The sequence below is a fragment of the Argiope bruennichi genome, chromosome X2, assembly GCF_947563725.1.
Source record: "Argiope bruennichi chromosome X2, qqArgBrue1.1, whole genome shotgun sequence".
Classification (NCBI taxonomy): Eukaryota; Metazoa; Arthropoda; class Arachnida; order Araneae; family Araneidae; genus Argiope; species Argiope bruennichi.
The window spans coordinates 51,433,414-51,447,853 of record NC_079163.1 but is presented as its reverse complement, the minus strand read 5'-3'; the positions used below and the strand labels follow the sequence as shown (position 1 = coordinate 51,447,853).

The 14,440-nt window shown below is 28.3% G+C and overlaps 1 protein-coding gene across 2 annotated transcripts in view; it reads right to left on the bottom strand.

Moving 5' to 3' along the window:
• LOC129960877 (uncharacterized) overlaps nt 1-14,440 on the bottom strand; it is a 116,954-nt gene that overhangs the window by 10,164 nt on the left and 92,350 nt on the right. For both annotated transcript variants that reach the window (XM_056074587.1, XM_056074586.1), the window contains exon 3: nt 13,562-13,637. In XM_056074587.1, the coding sequence (XP_055930562.1) occupies nt 13,562-13,637 (76 nt within the window). The remainder of the gene's footprint in view (nt 1-13,561; nt 13,638-14,440) is intronic.

Genomic DNA, 14,440 nt, shown 5'->3' with positions numbered 1-14,440 from the left:
CCCCTTTCATTAAGTCATAATTTTTGAGATGGCCTTTTTTTTTATAAAAAAAATTGAGGTAATCTTTTATAAACGGGGACTCAAATGCATAACATGGAGCGCTCAAGATGAAGGAGTTAAGTTTTGTGTGATAATTGGATAAAAAACAGATTTAAAAAACAAATACCCAATACTTCAAAAAATATTAAAATCAATCATCGCACAAAATGTATTTAAAGAGAAAACACTATTTTTTTTTTGTCAATTTATTTCTGTATAATTTTTTAAGGTGATGAAACACTTTAAAAATTAAATGTTTCTGTTATTATTTTACAAATACTTAGCATCAAAGATTTTCAAATCCCTCGATAAGCAAAATAAAGTATAATGAAATTAATTATAAAAAACAAAAAGAGACTCATTTGTATAACCTGATGTGTTAACTGACTCCACACATGTGCTTTCATATGTTTTATTATTTAAGGTCATTTGAAACTACGGAAAACTCTTAAAAAGCTGAAAATAATCAAACTACGAAGCAAACTTTAAAGATAATTACAGCCCATCATGATCCATTTACGAAAAGTTTGAATAAATGCTATAGATATTTTTCAAAAGAAGTTTAGGAAAGATCACAATGCAACGTAAAAAAAACTATTTGATTTTTTTTTTTTTTTTTTTGCTTTAAACTATGAAGAATTATTACAAAAAAGTTCGTTCATAGATTAAGTAGTTAAAATTCTGATTTTTTGTGAGTTAAAAAGAAGTAAAACAAATACATACTTTCAAATCATTCAAGCAGAAAAAAACTGCCAGATAAAACTTGATATTTAAGTATGAATCGAGAAAAAGCTGAGAAGACACTCAAACAAAAGAAAACATTATTAAGTTGTCACGAAGCATTGATTAAATGTTAATATGAAAAAAACAGATTAATAAATACAAAATGTACGTATATTTAACAAAACAAATGGAACTTTAAAATATTTTCTAAATTCAACTAAAGTTTTATATTATAAAAAGTGTATTTGAAATAACGTTCTCAAAAACCTCTGACATCAAAATATATGAAACGGAACCAGCAAATTTTGAATAACTGAAATTTCTTATAATAAGCGTCTGTACCAGTCGATGAAAGCATTCAATGAATGGTCAGCATACATTCTTTATTATAATCAATGATTGTATGTTCTTTGTTTTTTTACATGTTTGGAACTTCTAAAATAGATATTAAAAACTTATAAGAGGCGTTTTAAAAAAAAGAAGGGATAATATTTTAGAGATTTATACTTTTTTTTCCCATGCTATTTTCAAACCCTCCTGTATTAGCTACCACCTTAATATCTTATTATGTATTTAAAGACAAAGAACTCAAACTGTCACCAAGCTTTTAACCCTTATCGTGGCAAGATTGCTTTTTTGAAGGAAAAAAAAATGTATATAGGTAGCTTCTTTACGCTATAAAAAACATAAAAAAAATTTTAAAAATTAAAAAAAAATCATGTAATAAAATTAAGTTAAAAATTATTTTATAGTGGTAGTATATTTTTATAAAGTTGTATGTATGGTATACTATACAAAATGAACATAAGGGTTAACAACGATTCTCAAATCAAAGTGCAAAGAACGGCTTTTAAAGGTAGAACATATGATTCCAGGATTTACAATATCTATTTATCACTGAATATTTCTTTGCTTTTTTCACCGAATAAATTACATATTTTGTTTTTCAAAGATGTTCATTTTATTAGTGAAATTTAAATTTATGCATAAAGATTAACTAAAAATAATTTATGTTCGTGGATATGCACCTAGACAAATTTTGCTCAAATTGCATGATCAATTTGGAAGAGAAAGGGATTAAAAACTTTAAAACATGATCAATTTAGAAAGTCGATATGTGTGGTGTGATGTGATGTATTTTTTTTACTTTATTTGGAATTACTTTTATTCATTTTAAATGTGTATAATTGAAAACTACTGGTCTTAAGTAACAAGTAAACATTGAACAGAATATTTAAAAAAAAGAATATCTGAAAGGTTCATTTGTAAGAAATTTCATCACATGCAATAAAAATAATCCCAAACACTCGTTTCATCTAATTTCAAAAAGCATCTGAAGGTTACACATTAAATGAATTAATTATGAGGATGAAACTTTGAGAAGACACATCTAAGTCTAGACATACAAAATTCTTTAAAGCTGTAATTAATATGTTTAATTAATTGAAGTGCGATTTATGGATCAGAAGTATGGACTGTAAAACATGGCAAGTGCTGTCTGGGTTACATTAACTATTAGAGTCAAAACATGTTTATGTCTGGTTTTTCGAAACCCCGAATGAACTTCACGCCCTTTTGATGGTAGGTTTAACTAGGCGCTAACTTTAATATTTCTTCGCATTTCAATATGCACATGGGACATAATTCAACTATTAAAATTCTGACATCTTTGGAACATCAAAACCGGTGTAAAAAAAAAACCTTGGAATGCTAAGCTGGATTTTGCTTTGATAATTCATTCGAAAGTATATGCTCAATTTGAATATTATTATTATCTTGTCGTTTAAATGCTGATGCTATTATTGAGAGAATTGGAAAAAAATTTACAGCAGATTTTAAAAAAATTTACAGCAGATTTGATTAACAACATAATAATAGTAATAATTATACAACTAAAATCCACTTAAAATGTAGTTTACTTTTTGGAATTGATATGATTAAGCGATATATTACTAGTTTCAGACATCTTGGTTATTTTGTTTGCTTTCTTTTACTTTTATAAAATGGTAATTGAAATAAAGATGGTTGGATATTGCACTCAAAATTATTTGATATATAATTGGTCATGAGTAAATAAATTAAGACGAACATATTTCCTGTAAATGTTACGAACATATGAAGAATGATAAAGACAAAATACAGATATTTTTTAAAGATATTGATTTTTTCTAAAAACGAAGGAAATGGTTATTTATTAAAAAATTGCAGTCATAAAACTCGAAGCACCACACACACACAAGTCTATATGTTGATATTATTTGCAATACTTTAATGATTTTGTATTTTAGTTGAAACAAGGTAGACATACTTTAGAATAAATTTTATGAAGGAGAATTTCTCAAATTAATTTTTGCTAAATTGTAAACAATATAATTAATCTTTTTTCCTAATCTAATTATTTCAATCTTTTACATAAAAATTGAGGAGGGGGGGAATGGGACAATCCGACACATTTTGTTCAAAAATTAAGATAATTAGTGAAAAGCCAGGATTGTTCCAGTTAATCTAGAGCCTTTGTTCTGTTTAGTTAATTAGGATAGAGTATCAAAAGTAAATTATTTTTATTCATACCCTTTCGTTATAAGTATTTAATGATGATCAGTGTGAGAAGTGAGAAAGGGCTGGAAAAATATTATAGTGTCTAGTTTTGGATCTTACTGTCTATCTAAAGGGCAATGATGGTCTCTTCCTGAATATTAATATTTTTTAACGGCTCAAAGAATATTTATCTTATAAAGATAAGATATTTCGGAAAGTAAACAGGTATAATAGCCACTAGCAATGTTGCAAAATAATGTGCCGTCAAATTTTTGGGATGGATTTCCTTACCGACTTGGCTATTCCACATTTTCTCACGCGTTCCCTCAGAAGATAACTCTCAGTCGGTTCCCGGGAATGGAACACTTCCCCTTTATCTTTGCCGAAAATGGGGATTACGGTCTTGCAACGCGTGCACTTCCAGTCCCCCTCAGAAAACACACATTCCCTCCCCTCTCACCTCCGCCTTTTTTTTTTCCACTCCGCCCCCTTGTCACTTCCTTAACGATGTACTGACAGTGGTTCTAAAAGTATCAACAAATCTTGTCCCTCTTTGGTGACATTTGTTAATCCAAATTACATGAAGAGTTTGCAGTTATTAGGAAACAATCATATTGCGACAATGAAAATAAAAAAAAATCACATTCATTTTATCATATATATTGAAATGAAGTGGAAAAGAATACTTGGCATGCTTTAGTTGGAATGCACTTTTAAACATTTTCAATATATGCAAGCAAGGAAAACGAGTTTTAAGTTCTAGTGGATATCGACTTACCTATTCCGTCATATAGTATGTTGATCTAAAGTTTTAAGATATATATTTGATGATGGTGATGATGCTATTAAAAAAAATTATAAACGAAGGATGGAGTTTTATTCCGATCCAAAATCTGTTATCGGAATTTATGTGAGCTGGAATTTGAAGTTTAAGAGCGTTAGTAATTTTATTAAAAATTTAAAGTTAACTTAATTCACTCACTTAATTCAAGTAATAAAACCAAATAAAGTAAATGATGAATAAACATTAGGGTCCAAATAAAGAATAAGCGGATTAGAGCTACGAGAGCATCGAAAATCCATAGTACATGTTGAGCTGAAGTACATTAAAAATTGTTTTCGAAGTCCAAACGTTCTCACGTTTATATGGTATAAGGCACGAAATCAAATATCACCTTGTCATATAATCATAACTCAAAATTAAGAGGTCTATTCCGGAATAGTTCTTGTACGTCTTCAAAATGGAATGACAATCTAACAAACCAGATGAAAAATTAAGTTTTTTTTAACCTGAATTTTGTTTATACTATTACATTAAAATAAGCAAGAAATATAAAATGATAAAGGCAAGGTAAAAGTAAGTTAAACAAATTTACGAATAGATTTAATTAAAAATTCTTTTAAAGGCAATTTAATGAAGACAATTCTTAAAAACACTTTTATTAGTGTGCTACGAAGTAAATTTTTCTAATTGTTTTCTACTTTTAGTCTTTAATTTATAATCTTTATTACCAACTCAAAACTAGTCAGTGACAAAAACTAGTTATAATAAATGAAAGTGCATAAAAAGAAATTGCATCAAATTTTAGCGTTACCTGAACTGTAAAATAATATTTAAGGTACATAAATTATGTATATTATTTCGATGATAATGTTCTATTTTTGTTTCAGATATTTAAATTTTTGTTTAATTTTTCATAAGTATTTGGGGCTTTTTAACGGAGGCTCCTTGCAATATGTTAAAACTTTTGGGGAAAATAATTTTACTGTGATAATATTGGTATTTTATCAAAATTAACTACTTTAAATCTTGCAGAAAAAAATTCCAAAGTGTTACATATTAGATATTCATAAATATTATATTTATGTGTTACATTACAGTCCAATTACATATTCATAAAATATTGCTTTTCGTTAAACTTCCATTTCATATTTAACTATTGCTTTATGATTTTTTAAGATAATTGGATAAAAATTTGTAGTGGCCGCTCGCTCATGCAACTTTTTCGTGATTCATACATTGTTAGAAGTACTTCAAACGTTATCATCTTCAACGACACTGGTGCATATGCCTAAAAGTTCTATAAATTAGAATTTTTTACACAGAAAAAAAATATTTTCGTAAAAAATTTGGGTGAATTAGTTTAATTTTTTCCTCCCCTAAATATTGCTGTAAAGTGATAAGCAAAATACATACAATCCAGCAAATAAACAAATAATAAAAGTTTTCATTTTAAAAATATTTTTGCCTGAGGTGGCTTGCATTTGAGACTTTGTATATATGGATAGCTTCGGACATATATTTTGCTCTTTTCATGCAAACGAAGAAGGCATTCTTATTAGAGTATATGAATTAATTTAGGAGAAAACAAATAAAATGCAAGACCAACGTCATGAAATATGATATAGACCAGCCGTTATCATCTTGTCGCAAACCAATAACAAAAAAAAAAGTCAGCAAAGAAGCGTTTCAAAGATATTTACGAACTAAACTCCATTAATAATTATTTTAAGCTAGAATCGTTTTTAGTAATTTATCATATAATTTAAGATTTTTTTGAAGCAGAATATTCATTTCAGTACAGAGACTAGGAAAGGTGCTTTATCTTTAAAGCAGTTTTCAGTCTTATTTTACTTTCAGAAAAACTCAAATTTCATATGAAATCAAGCGCATAATATGCGGATTGTTAAAAATTATTTAAGAATGAGCATTCCAGAATGTTTTTAATTGGGTAGCTAGCTGTATGGTAATCAAGGAAAAAATCTTTTTTCGTAACAGTAGATTAAAATAAAAGTGCAGAATTAGATGGTTTAAAATAAGAATAAATGATTGCCAAGAAACAAATGGGGACTGAAAATCACTATTGTAGTGGAAATTATATATATAAAAAAGAAATTTTTCAGATAATCCCAAGCTTTAAAAAAATGTGTAGATAAAAAATTTAATTTTTTTTTTTTTTTTTGTGATTTCGTAAAATACATGGTGACTTTGTTGTACACTTCATGCTAAATTATTTCGCACTCTAGCAGCGATACGAGATGCAGCTAGAATTAAACTGTGAAATTATATATAATCAACAGATTCTTTGTGTGTGTGTGTGTGTGTGTTGATTTAAAAAACTCGAATCAAGTGAGATTCTTTGCATTTTGCTTCTGATTCATGTTTTATTTTATTGTAACCTGAATATAGTGTTATTAACTGCATTGATATTTTAAGGAGAAAAAAATTCATATAAACTACTTTAACATAACAAGCACCCTCAAGAATATTACCCGAGATAAAAAGTTGAATTTCGACATTAGGAAATATCATCTAAATAAATTACAGAAATGTTGTAATTCAGAGGATTAAAATATCATGTGCCGTACGTTATCCGAAATGGAAAATAACCCATTAGACTTAACATTGGTATTTTGTTCTCTGTTTCTTCCCCGCATCCACGTAAGACAATTCTGATACACTAGCTCTTTGCTGTTATTTACTTTTTCAATAGAAAAGATCAATTCTAAGAAAGTTCAAGGACTCTTGTGAGTATTTTCTACATTCAAATAGAAATTGAATTTTCTCAATTGTCTCATGATGCCAAACAAATCAAATGACTAATTGTTTTCCGAACTATGATAATGAAACGTTATTCATGATATCCTCTGACCTGTGATCCTGCTGTTTTCAAGGGTTCAACTAGAAGAGCGGATCTAAAGCATATATCTAAAGATGACATAGGGATTCAACTGAAGAATCCTACCATTGTTCAAAAGTACGCAGACCCTTCAGCAACCTGTAAATAAATGAAATGCTTCCATTGCTGTAAGGTCGCAAGAGGATGAGATAAAGACAAATTGGATATTAATCTCTTCCTTAAAGAAGGATCTGACGTTATTAATAGTGTTCTCTACGGCGGAGTGACAAAGAAGTAGCGAAAGATGCCAAAGGTACTTTAAGGGCGCTTTGATACCGGCAGGATTGGCAACCTCCCAGTGGTACAGAGATTTTTCTTCTTCTTTTCCTTCATCTCTTCTTTTTTTCCCCCTCCTACTCTTTTTTTTCTCTCTCTCTCTCTCTTTCACCCGGGCTTAGCGCATCCTACAAGACGGCACATGAAAGTTAATGACAAAGCTTGAAATTCCAAGATTCGGTTGATGTTCACAACCCCATCTTTCGGTCCCTTTTCGTTAAGGGAGCTGCTTAACAGTAAACAAATCTATTAATTTGAAGAATATATCAATCTGACGAGAATAGCGTGCTTCGAATCACAAACAGGATTTTTCAAAATCAAATGTAGGTTTGTTTATTTAAGATGTTTATTTGAAGCTCGTTCCATGTTCATTCGTTTTCGAAAAAAACAACATTGATGCATTGATGAAAAATGGTGCCTGGAGTTTATGGTGCAAAAGGAAAGCATAAATAGCTGTCCAAAAGGCGTTTTGTGGATGAAAGTTGTCAGCATTGCGTTAAAGAGGCGTTTAGGTTTTTAAAAGGATGTTTATCTCTGTATTTAAGAAAAGCAAGAATTGTAATATTTTCTTATGAAATAATAACTTGAAAAGTATATTTATTTGGAACATAAAGTAAAGTAGTTTATAGCAGATGCTTAATTCTACCTAAAGGTTGTTTGTTCTTCTCTCAAGGGAAAGAAACTGTGTATTTTAATGAAACAGAAACATAATTATATTGTGACTTAACAAAACTGAAAGAAGATACATTTTATTAAGCGTCACTAAATTCTGAAGGTAACATCTTACGAAAATATAAGATAGAAAATAAAATGACAGACATTCTATCATTTAATGTTTATTTAAATTTATCTGGTCTGTTACAAATTTAAGATTAAACTGTTGTGCTTCCTTAAGATTAAAGTAGATACCTCTTATTAAATAGCTTTTAGGGATAACTAGTTTTATTTTCTGGCTAAAATTAGATTTTCCTCAATTTGTATCTGTCAATTAATATTTTTATCACAAGCTCAAAGTGGCAGTATTTGGATAGATTTGATATATTTTGCACTTACAAATACTATATGAATCATTGTTTAAATATGGAATGACAAACGGTAATTCTTAATAGATGTTGATCCTCTTCAGTGAATTGGAAAAAAAGTGCGATATATATGTTTCCTTTATATAAAGTAGTCTGTGGTAGAAATAAAGATTGGCACACTGTCTGATTCATCTGTTTAATTACAGCTTCTTAAACTAGGGATCCTAAGCAGGCGACCACTTATACGAATTTTGGGGTAGCAGAAATATTATTAGTCAAATTCTTCAATAATATTTAACAAAAATAATTCAGAAAGTCGCACTGATTGAAAGAAAGAATTCTGTATTTAAGAAATGCAAGAATTGTAATATTTTTCGCATTTAAATAAAACTTACATATGATATATTTAAAACTTACACATGATATATTTAAAGAAGATTAGTTCTTTTTTAATCCATGTTTCAACATGTTTTTATTTCTGCGCATACCTGGGATCAGAACAAATTTCAAACTGATAAAAAGATAGATACTATTCTACGAAGCATCTTGTTTAACAGTTGTAAAAATAGTTACAATATATAATAGGACTAAAGATCCAGTTCATTAAGGCTATAATCAATTTCTATTAATCAAAGTCTGTTCACTTGTAGAAAGAAAGGTACTCACCGAAATAGCATAATCGCTGTTGCATGCAAGAGAAAAACAATTAATTCAGATCAAAAGAAAAAAAAAGGATACCTTCAACAAAATCATTTATTTCTCGGAAAAAAATTAGCAGAAGCATTTGTTTCTATTTTAGTAATACAGGAAAAAAAGAAGTTGGTGGTATAAAGATAGTTGACCAAAGCACTGAGCTCCAGGAACTTCGTTTTAAATTTAAAAAAGAAAAGTATCTAATGAAAGCAGATTCATCACCTTCGCACTGCATCTGTTGTACGAGAAAAATTAGATTTTCAGCCTTCATAAAATAACGAATGAAAAATCTTGTCTGGAGAGGAAAGTCTTCCCGATTTTTAACACTATTCATCTTCCGCTTTAAAAGTTAATCTGGATCGCTAACATGCTTAGGGAAACATTAGATGTTTAAAAGAAGAAGAAAAAAAAAAAAAACATAGCAAAATGAAATGAGTTGATGAAAATGCAGAGCAAGAGCCAAATGTTTCAATTTACCCAGCTACCCTTTTCTCCGCATTTTAAGTAATTCAACATGTTTTAAAAATAAGGAAGTTATTGGATATGAAGATATGTATGTGTAAAGCGAGAGATACAAAGAGATCATATAGTTCTCTCTATTCTAAAGGAAGAATGAGTTTAAATATTATTAAGCGATCTGAGACATTAAATTAAATTCAACGAATGTAACATTTATTCTTGTATACTGGTATTTAATGCTTCATGCTTGGAATTTTGTATTTGATTTTTAACAAGTTTCCTGATGAGCTAGAAATTTGGAATTTTGTACATTTATGTATTCTCGATGATATTAGACTATTTAAATATTTTCAGAATTAACTCTTTAGTTAATCGACCAATTTAATTAAATTTTGATATCACAGCAATAATAGTGAATTTGAGAAAAATTGAAACTGAAATAATTTTCAAAATAGACAACTTTTTTTCCGATACTAAAAAAAAATCTATAAAATTATATTAATTATCGAAACCAAATAAACATAATAATGAATAAATGGATATCTTCCTCAGTTGTTTAATGTAGTTTCGGAAGTTACTTTTAGAGATTTTATCTCTTTTTTTAATTTTACCCGTTAAATTTTAAATTAATTAATTTTACCCTTTTTATTTTTATTTCTAATAATAATTGAGCGAATGTTTGCGTGTGTGTAATTCCATCTGGTGGAAAACTTCACAACAGACCGTTGAGTTTAGAAATATCACATTAAGTACGTGCATACTTTTGAGTCTGACAATGTGCAACTTTCATTAATTTAGAATTAAGCAGAATTTTTGATTATAGAATCAAGCATTTCTCTGGAGGAGGTGACACCTGAATATATCCTCACAAGAAAAATACTATAACAGCATCTTGAAATTGAGAATTTTACCACACAGGCATTATTGTATTACTTTCATGAAGAAGAAGAAGCAAGCTATTGTTCTAAACAGATTTTCGCGTCATTTCCCTTTTAATATTGAAGTTTAGGTTTTAAAAGAAATTACAGTCTAGTAATTATTCTAGATTTACATGCATAAGACTTCCAATATAGTACTAGTCGAATGCAAGAAACTGAGATTTCAAATATTTTGTTACAAGAGCTTTGAAGATTACAGATTTAGGATATCTAATTGAAATGAAAATCAATACTCCTATTCAGCTGGTCATCGAAAGTGAATAGTACATAATTTTAAAACAGCAGCATTTCATATATATTACTTTATGTAATGAAAAAACTGAGATCATAGCTTAAAGTTTTCACAAACTGTCAGTCTGATTTCACAGTGTATAACAATTAACAAATCAAGCCAGTTAAAATAGTTATTATACAATTTATTCATTTTGACAAGAGCAAAGTGTGAAAAATGAGAAATATTAATGGAAACTCTTGGAAAAAACCGCCATATTTTCCAGTTAAAAGTGTTTTTTTTAAATGCTCTTTTTGCAAAAATATTTGAGAACACTCAGAACCGGGTTGAAATAAAAGAAAAAAATTAACAAAGAAAGGGAGGATATTATAGCAGAGGTAGATTTTACTAGCATCAGTAGTCTCTGTGGCTCAGTTGGTAGAATATCAAACAGATAGTTTATTTGTGGATCGTATCTCGGTCACAGTATAAGTGTACCATTTCAATTTAAATTGTTTTTTCTTATTCTAGAAAATTCTAGATCTTTCTTTAAAATTCTGAATAAGTTTTCTAGAATATTTATTAAATGTATAAACTCTGAGCATCGCAAGTTCTCTTATAAGTTGCTACGAAATGATAAATTTAATTTATTGTTAAATTGTGTTTTATGATTCCTTGCTTCTTCAGGACAATATTACAAAAATAATAAAATGTGATGATTAAAAGGGTAATAGATATGGTAATAGATTAAAAGGGTATAGATATTGGATAGTATGTAGTGGATTAAACATAATCTTAAATGTGTATATCATCCCAAATGACATTTAATCACTTTTGCGAAGTAATAATGAATCATGGACTATGCTGGTTAGAAGGTAATTCGGGTGGAATGCTATTCCCCTTCTGTTAAGTACAATATAGAAAATGCTATTATAGAGTGTGGAATGTGACCTATTCACTGATTGGTCCCAACGGAAAGTTAAAATAATCGTACCAAATTAAACAAAAGTAAAACTGTCTATTCTTATAACTTCGATTTCAAATAAAGTTAAAAAAAAATATTAAAACCGAGTGTTCTTTCTAGATAAAGCTTATACAACTTGATAACAGCTTCAAAAGTTACAAAAGCTTCTTTCTAGAAGCTTTTGTAGAACCTGACCTACAGGAGTAAATTTTTTTCTGTTAAACTTCTCTTTTTAAAGTCATATCCTGAAGGGATTAAAAGAAATATTATCTAACTGGTTATATGAATGTGTTATTTCTCAAATATTGGCAAAATTATATTGAAATTATAAACGATTTTCTTGAAAGTTTTTTAAAAATTAATTCAAAACACACATTGAAAGAAGAGGATAACGCATTTCTTAGAGAATATGCGAGAAAATTTTGTAGACACCATTCCCACTGGTATAAAAGTAACTTAGATTATGCTCGATATGTTTAAATAGACTATGGACAGGGTGTACTCATTTGGAGAAAATAATTAGAGATGGTCTCAAATTTAGAGGTCTTTTAAAAAAAATGACCGATATTCAATTTAATCCCGTTGAATGTACAGTGTGATATCGCAGTCATTTATATAAAGAGTTTCTTAAATTATTTCTCTGCAGAAAATATGTTTTAATTCAATACTGCCTTTGATTTCTTAAAGGGGCAAATACAAGCAGATTTCAATGAAGTGCTATGTAGTTCATTCCCCTTGAATTTCGATGAGATTTCTACCGGTAAATACATTGGTTTCTTTGCTCCATTGCTTTATATTCTAAGCAACAAGTTCGCTAAGCAGAGCTTCTAGATTAAAAAGCCAAAATAACGCAGAATTTCTTTACAAATATGGTCGAACTTCGATTATCAAACAGTTGAGTTTTAACAAAAGATTAGTTACTAGAGAAGTAGTTTTAACTAAAATAAGTTCCATTAATATAATTGAATAATACTTATATATAAAGACAGTGAAGACAGGAAACGAAATCAATTTAATAAATAGGAGCAAAAGACTGTGTCTCATATTCAGATACCACCTCATTAAAGTAAAGCGTTCAAATGTGGTTTCGAACACAATTTCGTTTTAAGTGATTCCTAAGTTTTTCTTTTCGTTCACCAATTTATCTTCATATATCATTAGCCAAACCTTCATTTGTTTTTGTTTTTTTTCAGAATAATCAACAGTTGTAAGCAAAAATAAATTAGTAAAGGGACTTAAATAAAAAGATTTCATTAAGAGATTTTTTAGATGAGTATTTTAAACCAGTTTACTTTAAGTTATTATTAGTGCTTCATTTCCGAAATACAAAATAAGGCAAAAAAATTTTTTGGGCGGAAATATGTCTAAAAATTTTCCCAACCGAAAAAGGACCAAAAGAGATGGCGATATCAACTTATGCTCAAATCACAGAGAAACGATATATAGAACTCTACTCGAGGAATATTTATAATTTAAAAAAAATATGCATGGATAACTTAATTGTTTGTAAAGGCTATTAGAGTTATATAAATGTAATTATAAAAATTATTGATGAAAATAAATTCCCTGAAAGACCATCAGGGAATTTAAGGACAAATAAAAATTTCTAATTCAAAAAGTTTTGAAAAACGATCAATATGGCAATATTAAGCCTCTATTACAAAAGTTTAGATATTTTCGTCGACTGGCGCTATAATGAGCATAATGCTATGATTATCAAGAGAGTGTCTGTTATTACATCTAAAAACTGGTCATTATATTTTTAAAAAAATGTTTATTCTAACACGACTCAAAAATGTACGGCGATATGTCAGAAAAGAACAAACATTTCAAGTCATCGCCTCTTTTTGTTTAGAAATGCTATAGCTTGTTGAGTGAGAAATTAAAAAAAAAAAAAAAAAAAAAAAAACGCTGTCTATTCCAGGAAATAAAGTTTAATTTATAAAGTGAAAAAAAAAACAGTTTTTTTAAACAGAAAACATTAAACTAAAAGAGAACACAAACGGAGCATCATTTACCTGCAATTGAAGAAAAATTACTTCTTTCCGAAAAATGTTGATAATGTTCGCTGAGATACGGTGGACTATTCACTGCCTGCAAGATAAAAAAAAAGTAATATAGCAGATTGTAAAAACAATAAGATAATAAGCAATTGTTATTAATTAAATTTCACGGTTTCATCAATTGTGCCTAAATCGAAAACTTTCATTTAAACCCATTAGTAAAACTTACGAAATGTTTGGTAATCATGATAGTTAAAATATGAATAAAATATTGTCTAATCCAATAATCTTGACAAAACCGAACCTACTTTTATAGTATTAATTAATGTTTATGGTATTTAGGGAAACTCAATTGTTTGAACTATCTCAATCAAAATTATTTAAATATTGATTTTCAACAATAAATAGCGTATTACTAATTAATATTTTAATCACTAAATCGTATATATATTGACGATTTATAGTCAAAGTTTGAATAGAAAGTTAGGAAATTCGTTTTCGAAATCCAAAAAAAAAAAAAAAAAAAAAAAAAAATTGTATGCATTTAAGTTACATATTTAATAATGAGGTGTATTGTGAGCAATATTATAAATAATTCTATTTCCATTATAGGCCGATTACGGACATCAATTTATGATTTAATAATCAAAACTATTAATTAGTAATTATTAAACTTTCGTTTAAAATGGCTTTTAACTAAGTAAAATTGAGCATTTGGATATAAATACTAATATTTAGGGATTTTAGCTGTTGTAATTATCTCCGGATACCAACAAAGCGATACATAATTGAGGTTTATTTTATTTCTTTCATTAGTTTTGAAAATTAAATTTATAGCAAAAAATTATCTTCATATCTTGGTATAATTTATGAAATGGAATTAAATTGTATTTA